General features: G+C 53.9%; 1 protein-coding gene across 1 annotated transcript in view; it reads left to right on the top strand.

Annotated features, from left to right (window-relative positions):
• Positions 1-14,633, top strand: part of DCHS1 (dachsous cadherin-related 1) — a 37,343-nt gene that overhangs the window by 14,461 nt on the left and 8,249 nt on the right. The window contains exons 2-13 of the mRNA XM_069555605.1: positions 135-2,045; positions 8,623-8,811; positions 8,903-9,134; positions 9,237-9,473; positions 9,799-10,824; positions 11,046-11,239; positions 11,450-11,546; positions 11,651-11,808; positions 12,014-12,878; positions 12,967-13,206; positions 13,303-13,428; positions 14,236-14,445. Of these exons, the coding sequence (XP_069411706.1) occupies positions 255-2,045; positions 8,623-8,811; positions 8,903-9,134; positions 9,237-9,473; positions 9,799-10,824; positions 11,046-11,239; positions 11,450-11,546; positions 11,651-11,808; positions 12,014-12,878; positions 12,967-13,206; positions 13,303-13,428; positions 14,236-14,445 (5,365 nt within the window). The 5' untranslated portion in view covers positions 135-254. The remainder of the gene's footprint in view (positions 1-134; positions 2,046-8,622; positions 8,812-8,902; positions 9,135-9,236; positions 9,474-9,798; positions 10,825-11,045; positions 11,240-11,449; positions 11,547-11,650; positions 11,809-12,013; positions 12,879-12,966; positions 13,207-13,302; positions 13,429-14,235; positions 14,446-14,633) is intronic.

A 14,633-nucleotide genomic window follows, 5' to 3' on the forward strand; every position in this document is an offset into this window, starting at 1 on the left:
AGATGGTACGAGGTAGCATGAGGGCCCTACGGGGAGCTGAACACACTTCAGTACTGGTGTGGCCTGGACCCCAGCCTCCCTGGACTGTTGATTCCTCCCCCATCATGACTTTTTTCCTTCTGATTTTCTCCCAGGTCAGAGAGTGTGAGCTGGAGCCAGGGTCCAAGTTGGGCCTGATCCAAAACCTGAGATCAAGCTGCTCCTGGAGCCTGGCCTGGAGCTGGATCCCAAGGCACAGCTGGACTGGCCCTGCCATGCAGAAGGAGCGGGGCACTGCACCTTCGTGCCCGGGCATGCAGATCCCCAGGCCCCTCCCCCTGCTATCATTGCTGATGCTGCTGCTCCTGGGGGCGGGGGCGCCAGGTGCCTGGGGTCAGGCTGGGAGCTTGGACCTGCAGATTGATGAGGAGCAGCCAGCGGGCACGCTGATCGGGGACATCAGTGCAGGGCTTCCAGCGGGCACAGCAGCACCTCCCATGTACTTCATCTCTGCCCAGGAGGGCAGTGGGGTGGGCACGGACCTGGCCATCGATGAACACAGTGGGGTGGTCCGTACAGCCCGTGTCTTGGACCGCGAGCGGCGGGATCGCTACCGCTTCACTGCAGTCACTCCTGACGGCGCCACTGTGGAAGTTACTGTGCGAGTGGCTGACATCAATGACCACGCTCCGGCTTTCCCACAGGCTCGGGCTGTCCTGCAGATACCTGAGCATACAGCACTTGGCACCCGCTACCCACTGGAGCCTGCTCGTGATGCCGACGCTGGCCACCTGGGAACCCAGGGCTATGCCCTGTCTGGTGATGGGGCTGGAGAGACCTTCCGGCTGGAGACACGCCCTGGTCCGGATGGGGCCCCAGTGCCTGAGCTGGTAGTTACCGGAGAGCTGGACCGAGAGAACCGCTCACACTACATGCTGCAACTGGAGGCCTACGACGGTGGTTCACCCCCTCGGAGGGCCCAGGCCCTACTGGACGTGACACTGCTAGACATCAATGACCACGCCCCAGCTTTCAATCAGAGCCGCTACCATGCTGCAGTGTCCGAGAGCCTGGCCCCCGGCAGTCCGGTCTTGCAGGTGTATGCCTCTGATGCCGATGCAGGTGCCAATGGGGCTGTAACTTATGAGATCAACCGGAGGCAGAGCGAGGGTGACGGACCCTTCTCCATTGATGCGCACACGGGGCTGCTGCGGCTGGAGCGGCCGCTGGACTTTGAGCAACGTCGGGTCCACGAACTGGTGGTGCAGGCTCGGGATGGAGGGGCTCACCCTGAGCTGGGCTCGGCCTTTGTGACCGTGCATGTGCGAGACGCCAATGACAATCAGCCCTCCATGACTGTCATCTTCCTGAGTGCAGATGGCTCCCCCCGTGTATCTGAGGCTGCCCCCCCAGGCCAGCTTGTTGCTCGAATCTCTGTGTCAGACCCAGATGACGGTGACTTTGCGCATGTCAATGTGTCCCTGGAGGGTGGAGAGGGCCACTTTGCTCTCAGCACCCAGGACAGCGTCATCTACCTGGTGTGTGTGGCTCGGCGGCTGGATCGGGAGGAGCGCGATGCCTACAACTTGCGAGTTACCGCCACGGACTCAGGCTCACCTCCACTGCGGGCCGAGGCTGCCTTTGTGCTACATGTCACTGATGTCAACGACAATGCGCCTGCCTTTGACCGCCAGCTCTACCGACCCGAGCCTCTGCCTGAAGTTGCCCTGCCTGGCAGCTTCGTGGTGCGGGTGACGGCCCGGGATCCTGACCAGGGCACCAACGGTCAGGTCACCTACAGCCTGGCCCCAGGCGCCCACACCCGCTGGTTCTCCATAGACCCCACCTCAGGCATTGTCACTACGGCTGCTTTGTTGGACTATGAGTTGGAACCTCAGCCACAGCTAATCGTGGTGGCCACTGATGGGGGCTTGCCCCCTCTCTCCTCCTCCGCCACAGTGAGCGTGGTCTTGCAAGATGTGAATGATAACGAGCCGCAGTTCCAGAGGACTTTCTACAACGCCTCGCTGCCTGAGGGCACTCAGCCGGGAACCTGCTTCCTGCAGGTGGGTAAGCCCCCCAACACACAGCGGAGTGGTGCTGTGGGTGGGAATGGATCAGAGGGTCGCAGGGGACCTCAGAGCAGGAACCAAGCCTTGGAGGTGCTAGCTGTTGATGGTGACATTTGCCAGAGGGTTCAGTCTTACTCAGTGAGCTGCACAGTCTCTGCAGAAGGTGAGGGTTACTGAGAAGATGAGAAAGCAGGGTGCAGGAGCTGGGCCAGGCAATCTTGGGGTTGAGAGAATTAAGATTGGATACAGAGAAATGTGTCTTGTGGTGTGAGGAAGTGAGAGGGGACTCTTTAAAGTTTCAGAGCTGTTCTGCAAGGGCAGAGATGGCGATTCTGCTCACCCATGTGGCTCCTGTTCCCCAGGGCAGATGCCAGCATTTACAGAGCCCTCCAATCCTAGTCCAGTGCTTGACTGTCCTGGCAGATACACCCGTCCATGCCCTTGGAGCGAGCCCTAATGCGACTTGGGATCAGGCACAGGGATGAGAGATAACAGGAAGTATTCAGTGAGAACCCAATGTCCAGGAAGACCTCTCAGAGGACAGGGCAGGAACCCTGGACAGGCTGAGAGAGCCACAGACTTCCTGCAAGTCAGGCCTGGACAAGATGGGTGGGGAGGCATGCAACTGGAAAGGCAGGCCAAAGCCAGATTGCAGAAGTCCTTGGACACCAAGCTGTGAGGAGTTAGGACTTTACTTGGAAGGCAGAGAGGGTCACTGAACTTCTTTGGTCCAGAAAAGGCAAGATCAGATGGTTTTTTCTTTGTTTAAGACTTTATGTTTGGGAGGCGGTTTTTGATTCATAGCACTATTAAGTGGAAGGTGTAGATTTTCCATATGCCCCTGCCCCGACTCACACTGTCAGCATCCCCCGCCAGAGTGGTACATTTGCTGCAACAGATGAATCTACATAACCATCATTATCACTCAAGTCCATAGCGTCCATTAGAGTTCACTCTTGGTGTTGTACCTTCTATGGGTTTGGATAAAAGTATATTGTATGTGTATAATGGACATATATAATGACATACAGTATAACACACAGAGAGTGGTTTCATTGCCCTAAAAATCCTGTTCCCCTCATCCTTCCCTCCTCAACTACAGATTGTTTTTTTTTTTTTTACTTTACAATATTATATTGGTTTTGCCATACATCAACATGAATCCACCACAGGCATACACGTGTTCCCAATCCTGAACCCCCCTCCCACTTCCCTCCCCAAACCATCCCTCTGGGTCATCCCAGTGCACCAGCCCCAAGCATCCTGTATCCTGCATCGAACCTAGACTGGCAATTCATTTCTTATATGATATTACACATGTTTCAGTGCCATTCTCCCAAATCATCCCACCCTCTCCCTCTCCCACAGAGTCCAAAAGACTGTTCTATACATCTGTGTCTCTTTTGCTGTCTCGCATACAGGGTTATTGTTACTATCTTTCTAAATTCCATATATGTGTGTTAGTATACTGTATTGGTGTTTTTCTTTCTAGCTTACTTCACTCTGTATAATCAGCTCCAGTTTCATCCACCTAATTAGAACTGATTCAAATGTATTCTTTTCAATGGCTGAGTAATACTCCATTGTGTATATGTACCACAGCTTTCTTATCCATTCATCTGCTGATGGACATCTAGGTTGCTTCCATATCCTGGCTATTATAAACAGTGCTGCGATGAACACTGGGGTACACATGTCTCTTTCAATTCTGGTTTCCTCAGTGTGTAAGCCCAGCAGTGGGATTGCTGGGTCATAAGGCAGTTCAATTTCCAGTTTTTTAAGGAATCTCCATACTGTTGTTCATAGTGGCTGTACTAGTTTACATGCCCACCAACAGTGTAAGAGGGTTCCCTTTTCTCCACACCCTCTCCAGCATTGTGTTTTTGTTTGTTTGTTTGTTTGTTTTTATTGTCGTTGGGTTTTATTTGGCTGTACCACGTGGCATGTGGGCTCTTAGTTCCCCAACCAGGGATTGAACCCATGTCCCGTGCAGTGGAAGCATGGAGTCTTAACCACTGACCCACCAGGGAAATCCCATGTTTTATGTTTGTCTGTTTGTTAGTTAGTTTGGAAGCTAACTTGCTTTAAGGGTGAAAATAGATTAGATCAATGGTAAGTAATACACTGAAAACTTAGCATTGTAGGCCTGGCACTGTGCTGGGTCCTGAGAACAAAGAAAGGAGACAGTCTTGTTCCCAGGCAGGTCACAGTCTAGGCAAGGAGATACACCAGTAGCTAGTGATGTATCAGGTGGCATATGAAGCGCTATGAAAGCCTAGAGGCAGACCTTTGCAAAAGCGGTGATACTTTGCCAAGGGGATAATATGGGGTATATGGACGGGAATTCCAAGCCCACAGAAAAAGCTACAGGGCACCATGATATGTGTTCAAGGGCAGCATTGTTCAGGTTGGCCTCAACTGTGCTGATGAGAGAGTTATGGGGAGACGAGAGTAGACAGGGGTTGGATCAGCAGCTTTGACTTTATTTTAAAAATCACAGGGAACCAACGAGAAGTTCTAGGTGAATCTGATATGTCTTCTGGAAAGATTGCTTTGGCTCTCCCACAGAATTGTGGATGCAGGAGAGGAGACTAGAGGCAGGGAGATCTCTTAGGAGGAAATGTTTGTGTCTCAGAAGACCCCTGATCATCTTCTAGGAGCTGCTGTTTGCCTAGACTTTCAGGCCAGTGCCTGGACCTGGCTGACCTCCCGTTTGGCCAGACTGTGGCTGCTTGCCTGCCTACTGCTCTCCAGCTTCCACCCACTCTCCCATGTGTTTACTCTCCCTCTTGGCCCAAGACCAGTGGGCTGTGGCTTCTAACTTCCCTCCTCACTAGTGCCTGAAGCAAGAGGGCATCTCTCCAGGTGGTTTCCTGGAGTTTTTACTAGTAGTAATCTTAGGGAAGCAGGGGTGAAAATGACCACTGGGTGTTCATAACCTTTATAAGAAGGCTTAATATTTGACTCATTCAATATTCATTTGAATATCTGTCATTAGGGACACAGAATACAGTAATGATTGAGTAACTGCTACCTAATTCATGGAGTTTACAGTTTAGAGGGGAGATTCATATGCAAAGAAACGGTTTTACTGCGATAAAGGAAACTTCCATATGGAGATATATACGAGTTACAGATGGGCAGTGTGAATGCTTTCCCAAAGAAAAGGACTTCTGAGCTGAGACAAAGGATAAGCAGGAGCTGACGAGGGAACCAGATAAGGGCAAGGTTCCATACAGAGGTGACATGCTTGTTCAAGAGCCTATAAGTGGCTTAGTGTCTCTGGAGTTTAAGGTGTGAGATGGAAGAGTGGGAGATGAGACTGCAGGAGGCCAGACAGTAAGGAGTGAAGCCAAGCCAAGGAGTGTGAGCATTTTTCTTTAAAGGACATTGAAGCTTTTTGAGTAGAGGAATAATTTGATCATATTTGTTCTCTCAAAAGATGCTTTTGTTAGTGCAGAACAGTGGTTCACAACAGCTGGTGATTTTGCCCTCTGGAGGAGACATTTGTCAACATCTAAAGACATTTTTGATCATCACAACTGGCGGGATCGATCAGTACCTAGTGGATTGTGTGCGTGCAAGCTCAGTCGCTCAGTTGTGTCTGACTTTTTGCGACCCCATGGACTGCAACTTGCCAGGCTCCTCTGTCCATGGGATTTTCTAGGCAAGATTACTGGAGTGGGTTGCATTTCCTCCTCCAAGGGATCTTCCTGACTCAGGGATTGAACCCACGTCTCCTGCATCTCCTGCATTAACAGGCAGATTCTTTACCACTGAGCCAACTGGGAAGCCCATTTAGTAGATAGAGATGCTGCCAAGCATTCTAAAATGCACATGACAGCACCACAACAAAGAAATGTTTGGTCCAAAATGTCAGTCATGCAGAGGTTGAGAAGTCCTGGTGGAGGGGACAAGACTGGAGGGTTAGACATCTATCAAAACGGAACTATAGTAGCCCAGGGGAGAGACGACTCAGGCCTGAGTCAGAACAGCGATAATGGTAATGGAGAGGAATAGACAAATAAGAAGGATAATGAGAATTTACTTGGTCCCCAGTTGATTGATATGTCGGCAGAGGAAAAGGGAAGAACAGATTTCTGGCTCGAGCAGCTGCGTAGATGGAAGAATCATTAGAGAAAGGTTGGAATGATCATGAGTTTAGTTTAGGACAGGTTGGATTTAAGGTGCCTGTGGGACATCCAAGTGGAGATGTTGAGCAGGCATCTGGATGTACAGGTTGGGAGCACAGAGGAGTGGTCTCGGTCAAAGTACAGATCATCATCAGAGCCACAGCAGTCGAAGAGAAGGCACTCAGAGAATGTGTAGAAGAAGATGCCAAGGAAAGGTTCCAGGGAACAACAGTGTATAACAGACAGAGTAAGGCAAGGTGGAGGAAGGCTGGGCAGTGGAGAAGCAGTGGCAGGAGAAGCAGGAGAGACTCCTGGGAAGGAAGTCAGCATGGAGCAGATGCAGTAAGTTTGTGGTCTAGAAGGAATTTTAGAGAGTTCACACATGAAGGTCTTTATTTCCTCTTTGCATTATTGCATTTGATGAGAGCTGGGGGTGGGAGAGGGGGGCCGTGGAAACAAGAGAGAGGTAAGGTTAGTTACAGCTTTCAGGCAGAGCTGGAGAGGGAGCTGACCAAGGTTGGACTCTGAAGAGGGGCTGAGAGCCTGCTGACAATGAAGGCTGTGCCTTTGTAGTGAAACCTCTGAGCAGAGGCTGCAGAGGCCAGAAAACTCACTTCTGCCTTGGTCATTTCCAGTCACTGGCCCCTGTGCCTTTTGGGGTCACTTCCTGACAACCTCCTTGACCACTATTTATTGCTTTCTTCCTGCAGCGAGTCAGAGGGCAGAGGTCTTTAACAGCTTCTGGAGATGGTGCCGCAGCTGTGCTGCTGCCTACCAGATGGATGCAAGGGGAAGTTTGTCTCCTGGGATATCCGGGCCCATGGCCACAGTAAAGAGTTAGAGCAGGAGCTGTTTCCAGGGCTCAGCATGGCAAGGTCTTAGTGTCTCTCAGGAGGGTAAACAATGGCACAAATCACTTCTGTCAAGGGCCTGGGCAACAATCAGAAGTCCTTGGCTCGGCTTCTCTCTGAGCAACATTTTCTGGCTAAGAAAGGGGAACTCTCCAGCTTCCTTTCCATAGCATATCATGACCCTGAGGCCCTCATAGCCACAAAGAGTACTTTGTCACAGCTACAGCAGTCTGCACCAGCTAACCCACTGTTGAGGGCCTAATGTGCACCCAATTTATAAAACTTGCTTTGAAAGAAGCTTTTGTTGTAAGGCAGGGCAATCCAAATGTCTGTTTACTCAATGAACAAATTTACATAGAGTACCTACTGCGCACCTGGCCCTGTCTTAAGCTCTGAAGCTTTTGGAATGGCGTTTCCCGCTGATCTGACTCTGAAATGTTCAGAGGCTCCTGACTTTGGTGTCCAATCATAAACCTTACCTGAGCCAAACTGGGAGATGTCTGAGAAGTCACCAAGAAAGCCTTTCCCTATTTCTTAGTTTGGAGGAGCCCCTGGAACTTAATGACCTGAATGTTGTCCTATAGACCTGCAGTTCTCTGTCTCTCATTTCCAGTGAGATTGGCTCGAGAGGGATGTGAAGGGTGCATAAGCCACATCCATAAATGCACAGAGCAGACCCTCATCAGCCCAGCGATCAGTCAGATCCCACTTAATGACCAAACTCAATAAAGAGAAGGCCTATGACAGCAGTCTGAATAACTCTGTAGGTCAGCCAGTTCTCTGCTTGGAGTGATTCTGAGACTTGGTGATGTTTATTAACTTGTTGTGACCCACCTGGAACTTGCTGTCACAGCCCTTAGCACTTTGCTTTCCTCATCCATTTGCAGATTCTGTATTTGTGAATTCGCCAACTGTCTAAAATTTCATCCCCTGAATCCACACTCTTGGAGTTTTCACTGTCATTCCCGGACATGTGCAGAAGGATGGAAAATTCAAGTCTCTTGATGAGCACATTCCGGCTGAGGTCGAACAAGGCAATGCCCTGCCTTCATGTTTCAGCTCTTATGTTGTAAACAAGGGTCCTTTTCGTGGTCTATTTGGTGCCACATTTTTCACATTTTTGTGCTTTCTGTTTGGTGATTTTGCTGTTTAAAATCGTCCCCAACTGTAGTGCTGAAGTGCTGTCTGTGTTCTTAAAAGCAAGAGGGCTGTGCTGTCCCTTATAGAGAAAATACATGTCAGTTTCACTTAGATATGAATTGTGCCATTAGCCCTGAGTTCAGTGTTAGTCAGCCAACAATATATATTAAATAAGGTGCCTTTAAACAGAAACACACATAAAACAAAGTTATATATCGATCAGTTGACAAAAATGTTGTGATCAGAGGCTCATAGGAAGCTAACGCAAGTGGTGAGATCTGAGCTGGGTTTAGAGTTTAGCCTGTAACCTACTAGTCCCTTCTGTGTATCCACCATCCAAAGACTCTGGGCACCAACTGGCCAAGGGTCTGCTCCTTCTAATTGCTACTTAACTATGGCTTTTCTGGCCAAAAAGATGGGGCATCACTCACCCCAGCCTCTCCCCAGGTGACAGCCACAGATGCGGACAGTGGCCCATTTGGCCTCCTCTCCTATTCCTTGGGTGCCGGACTTGGGACCTCAGGGTCTCCCCCGTTCCGCATCGATGCCCACAGTGGCGATGTGTGCACGACCCGGACCCTGGACCGTGATCAGGGGCCCTCAAGCTTTGACTTCACAGTGACAGCTGTGGATGGGGTGAGTGGGCACACTGTGGGCAGGTTGGGGGGAGGGTACTCAGCAGGGCCAATCAAGACCCACCTGACTTAATGGCTGCGTGTCTCACTAGGGAGGCCTCAAGTCTATGGTATATGTGAAGGTGTTTGTGTCAGACGAGAATGACAACCCACCTCAGTTTTATCCACGGGAGTATGCTGCCAGTCTGAGCGCCCAGAGTGCACCAGGCACAGCTGTGCTGAGGGTACGTGCCCATGACCCTGATCAGGGACCCCATGGGCGACTCTCCTACCACATCCTGGCTGGCAACAGCCCCCCGCTCTTTGCCTTGGACGAGCACTCAGGTAAGGATCCTCCCATTCCCAGGGCCCCACCTGCCCCCCACCCCAACCCTTCCAGTGATATTCTGTTTCCTTATGCATCTCCACTTCTGTCCCTCCTCCCAGGGCTATTGACGGTAGCCTGGCCCTTGGCCAGACGGGCCAGTTCCATGGTGCAGCTGGAGATCGGGGCTCGGGATGGAGGTGGCCTGCAGGCAGAGCCCAGTGCCCGAGTCAACATCAGCATTGTGCCTGGAACTCCTGTACCACCAGTATTTGAGCAGCTTCAGTATGTCTTTTCTGTGCCAGAGGATGTGGCACCAGGCACCAGTGTGGGCGTAGTCCAGGCACACAATCCACCAGGTATCCCTTATCATTATATCCACGTGGTGCCATACCCAGACACCCCAATGTAACCCTCGGGTATCACACCACTGACAGTCCCAATACAAAACACTCTGGTTCTAGTCCCCGCCACCTCCTTAGGCATGGTGCAGGCACTCTGCTTCATCCCCAGGTACACGAATATCACCCTAGTGCCACCCAGCTTCTCTGCCAACACCTGCCTCTCCTCTAATACTTTGAAAGGCCCGGATGTGGACACTACCTAGCCCTTTTGGGGATCAGAGTCTGGGCTCCAACTTAGAAGGTGTCCCCATCTCTTTTCTGACTGCTCTCTTTTCCCTAGGTCGCTTGGGACCTGTGACCGTTGCCCTATCGGGGGGTGATCCCCGAGGACTCTTCTCCCTAGATGGAGCCACTGGGCTGTTACAGACACTTCGCCCTCTGGACCGGGAGCTGCTGGGACCAGTGCTGGAGCTGGAGGTGCAGGCAGGCAGTGGAGTGCCGCCGGCGTTCGCTGTAGCTCGAGTGCGCGTGCTGCTGGACGATGTGAACGACAACTCCCCTGCCTTCCCTGCGCCTGAAGACACAGTGCTGCTGCCATCGAGCACTGCCCCAGGGACCCTCATCTACACACTGCGGGCTCTGGACCCCGACTCAGGAGTTAACAGTCGAGTCACCTTTACCCTGCTTGCTGGCGGTGGTGGGGCCTTCACTGTGGACCCCACCACAGGCCACATACGGCTTATGGGACCTCTGGGGCCTCCAGGGGGGCCAGCCCATGAACTGGAGCTGGAAGCCCGGGATGGAGGCTCCCCACCTCGCACCAGCCATTTTCGACTACGGGTGGTGGTACAGGACTTGGGGACCCGTGGGCTGGCTCCCCACTTTGACAGCCCTACCTACCGTGTAGACCTGCCCTCAGGCACCACCCCTGGAACTCAAGTCCTACAAGTGCAGGCTCGAGCACCAGATGGGGGCCCTGTCACCTACCACCTTGCAGCAGATGGGCCAGGCAGCCCCTTTGGCCTGGAACCACAGAGTGGATGGCTGTGGGTGCGGGCAGCACTGGACCATGAGGCCCAGGAGTTGTACACACTGAAAGTAATGGCAGTGTCTGGATCCAAAGCTGAGTTGGGGCAGCAGACAGCCACGGCCACCGTGAGGGTCAGCATCCTCAACCAGAATGACCACAGTCCCCGCTTGTCTGAGGAGCCCACCTTCCTGGCTGTGGCTGAGAACCAGCCCCCAGGGACAAGCGTGGGTCGGGTCTTTGCCACTGACCGAGATTCAGGACTCAATGGACGTCTGACCTACAGCCTGCGACAGCTGTCAGAAGACAGCAAGGCCTTCCGCATCCACCCTCAGACTGGTGAGCACTGGGACCCAAAATCTGAGATCCCATAGCCTCATCCTCAGAATGGTGAACACCCAGACACGATCCCCGGAGTCTGGTCGTGGGGACCAGGACTGAGCCCAGAGTTTTCCCCAGGCATTCTTTTCCACACTCCCCCAACCCCAGCCTCTCACAGACCCCAGGCTCTTCATCTCTGGCTACCCCATACATGCTCTCTGTCTATCCTGCATTTGCAGGAGAGGTGACCACACTACAAACTCTGGACCGCGAGCGGCAAAGCAGCTACCAGCTTCTGGTGCAGGTTCAGGATGCAGGGAGCCCACCGCGCAGCACCACAGGCACCGTGCACATCGCAGTGCTTGACCTCAATGACAACAGCCCCACCTTTCTGCAGGCCTCAGGGGCTGCTGGTGGAGGCCTCCCCATACAGGTATGTGAAGCTGCAGGGCCCTGCCTCGAAGAAGTAAGAGAGAATGTGGGTGTCTGCTTAGAACTGTAGATAGAGGTAAAAGAAACTGCATCTTGGAACAGGTGTGAGAGTAGAAAGGGGGCTTTGTCTGCACAGAGGTTAGCGGAATGTATCCTGGGTTGTCTCAAGAACGGAGGGAGACAACTGTATATGAGTTGTGTGTTCCCACAGGTACCAGATGGTGTGCCTCCAGGAACATTGGTGACAACTCTGCAGGCCAAGGATCCAGATGAGGGGGAGAATGGAACCATCCTGTACATACTAACTGGTATATGGGGAGTGGAAAGAAGGGAGTTGGTGGTGGATAGCCTGTCCTCATAATATGCCCAGCTCTGGAATGGAAGCCCTCATCCTTGCTCCGCCTGTCCCCAGGTCCTGGCTCAGAGCTCTTCTCTCTGCACCCTCACTCGGGAGAGCTGCTCACGGCAGCACCCCTGATCCGAGCAGAGCGGCCACACTACGTGCTGACATTGAGCGCTCATGACCAAGGCAGCCCCCCTCGGAGCTCCAGCCTCCAGCTGCTAGTGCAGGTATGGCTGCCCTTCCTCCAATCTATCCCGGTCTCCTTGCCACCAACGTGGGCCCCCCTGCCCAGAGCACCATCTTCCTAAGCCCTTGTGCCCTCTCCTGTAGACAGGCTACTCTGACCGCCCCTCCTGCTACTCAGTAGGCCAGCCCAGATTCCCTTTTACTTGGGTCCCCCTGATTCCGTCCTCCTTCCCGGGTCCACAACAGGTGCTTCCTTCCACTCGCTCGGCTGAGCCTCCACCGGAACCCTCAGAGCCAGACCCGGTGGCGCCTGTGCCTGTCGTGCTGACCGTGACAGCAGCCGAGGGGCTCCGGCCCGGCTCCCTGTTGGGCTCTGTGGCGCCGCCGGAGCAGGCAGGGGTGGGCGCCCTTACCTACACACTGGTGGGCGGCGCCGACCCAGAGGGCACCTTTGCGCTGGACGCGGCCACTGGGCGCTTGTACCTGGCGCGGCCCCTGGACTTCGAGGCGGGTCCGGCTTGGCGCGCGCTCACGGTGCGCGCCGAGGGGCCGGGAGGCGCGGGCGCGCGGCTGCTGCGAGTGCAGGTGCGCGTCCAGGACGAGAACGAGCACGCGCCGGCCTTCGCGCGCGACCCGCTGGCGCTGGCGCTCCCAGAGAACCCCGAGCCGGGCGCGACCTTGTACACTTTCCGCGCGTCCGACGCCGATGGCCCTGGCCCCAACAGCGATGTGCGCTACCGCCTGCTGCGCCAGGAGCCGCCTGTGCCCGCGCTTCGCCTGGACGCGCGCACCGGGGCGCTCAGCGCCCCGCGAGGCCTGGATCGGGAGACCACTCCCGCTCTGCTGCTGCTCGTGGAAGCCACTGACCGGCCCGCCAACGCCAGCCGCCGCCGCACAGCACGCGTTTCCGCGCGCGTCTTTGTCACGGATGAGAATGACAACGCTCCAGTCTTTGCCTCGCCCTCACGTGTGCGCCTCCCTGAGGATCAGCCGCCCGGGCCCACGGCGCTGCACGTGGTAGCCCGGGACCCCGACCTGGGCGAGGCCGCACGGGTGTCCTATCGCCTGGCAGCTGGCGCGGACGGCTGTTTCCGGCTACACCCCAGCACCGGTGAGTTGGACCGCTAGGAGGGATGGGGACGAGGAGGATGCTAATACAGAGCGAGTGTTTCCTTCCAACCTGCCCACCGCTCACCTAGGAGCGCTGTCCGTGGTGCGGTCTCTGGACCGCGAACAGCGAGCTGAGTACGTGCTGACTGTGGTGGCCTCTGACCACGGCTCCCCACCGCGCTCGGCCACGCAGCTTCTGACTGTCAGTGTCGCCGACGTCAACGACGAGGCACCCGCTTTCCAACAGCTGGAGTACAGCGTCCTCTTGCGGGAGAACAGCCCGCCTGGAACATCTCTGCTCACTCTGCAGGCAACCGACCCCGATCTGGGTAAGCGTGAGGAGGGGATGAGTTGGAAGAGGGAGGGACTGGGTCAAGAAAGGGTATATTCACCCCGTGATCTTACCCCACGCTGGCTCTCCTCAGGGACCAACGGGCAAGTGACTTATGGAGGCATCTCTGGCGAAAATTTCTCCCTGGACCCAGACACTGGGGTCCTTACCACTCTTCGGGCCCTGGATCGGGAGGAGCAGGAGGAGATCAACCTGACAGGTATACACTGACAGGCTCCCCAAAGCCTGAGGTGGCATAAACACCAGTGTTACATGGGCAGGACCCCCAAAGTACCTTCAAGAAACTTCTACCTCTTACAGCACAGCTTGTATTTTTAATCCTTTGGGGGAGTTTGTCAGAGTACAAGGTGAACTGACTTCTAGGCTGTCACCACTGTGATTATACTAACTCTCAAATACATAATGTCACAGCTGTGCCTTCTAGGATTCCCTCAGATTACACTGTAGCCATTTAACAGAGGCTCATATGGAGAAGGCAGTGGCAACCCACTCCAGAACTCTTGCCTGGAAAATCCCATGGGCAGAGGAGCCTGGTAGGCTGCAGTCCATGGGGTCTCCAAGAGTCGGATACGGCTGAGTGACTTCACTTTCCCTTTTCACTTTCATGAATTGGAGAAGGAAATGACAACCCACTCCATTGTTCTTGCCTGGGAAATCCCAGGGACGGGGGAGCCTGGTGGGCTGCCGTCTGTGGGGTTGCACAGAGTCGAACATGACTGAAGCGACTTAGCAGCAATAACAGCAGCATATGGATACTGAGTACCAAAGAGGCTAGCTCAGGCTAACACATCTTGGAAGTGGCAGAGCTGGGACTTGAACCCAGATCTCTTGTTATCTCATTTAGTGCCTTTCCTGTTATACCACCACATATATGTATGCGTGCCTGTGTGCTTGTGGGTGTGAAAAGGTGGACATATTCTGATTTTTGTGTGTACCTGGTGAACACATGTGGTGTGGACTCCTCCATGGGAGCGGGATAAATCTCATTGACTTTGCTTCCCAACAGTATATGCCCGGGATGGGGGCTCACCTCCACTGTTGACCCATGTCACAGTGCGAGTGGCTGTGGAGGATGAGAATGACCATGCCCCAGCATTTGGGAGTGCCCATCTCTCCCTGGAGGTGCCCGAGGGCCAGGACCCCCAGACCCTTACCACGCTGCGGGCCTCTGACCCGGATGTGGGAGCCAACGGGCAGCTGCAGTACCGCATCCTGGGTGAGAACCTTCCTGTACCTACTTGCCCAGGGCTACTTCTTGTTGGCCTGTGTCCCAAACCCAGTGTGCCTGGGTCATTCTCTTTATGTTTCTGGGTCTCCAAGCATCTCTTTCTATGCCCCTCCAGTACTTGATCTCCCTCTTTGTCTCTTTTTATCTTCCTGTATCTTTTCTTTCTTGATTGTCTC

The sequence above is a fragment of the Ovis canadensis genome, chromosome 15 (genome assembly GCF_042477335.2).
Source record: "Ovis canadensis isolate MfBH-ARS-UI-01 breed Bighorn chromosome 15, ARS-UI_OviCan_v2, whole genome shotgun sequence".
Classification (NCBI taxonomy): domain Eukaryota; kingdom Metazoa; phylum Chordata; class Mammalia; order Artiodactyla; family Bovidae; genus Ovis; species Ovis canadensis.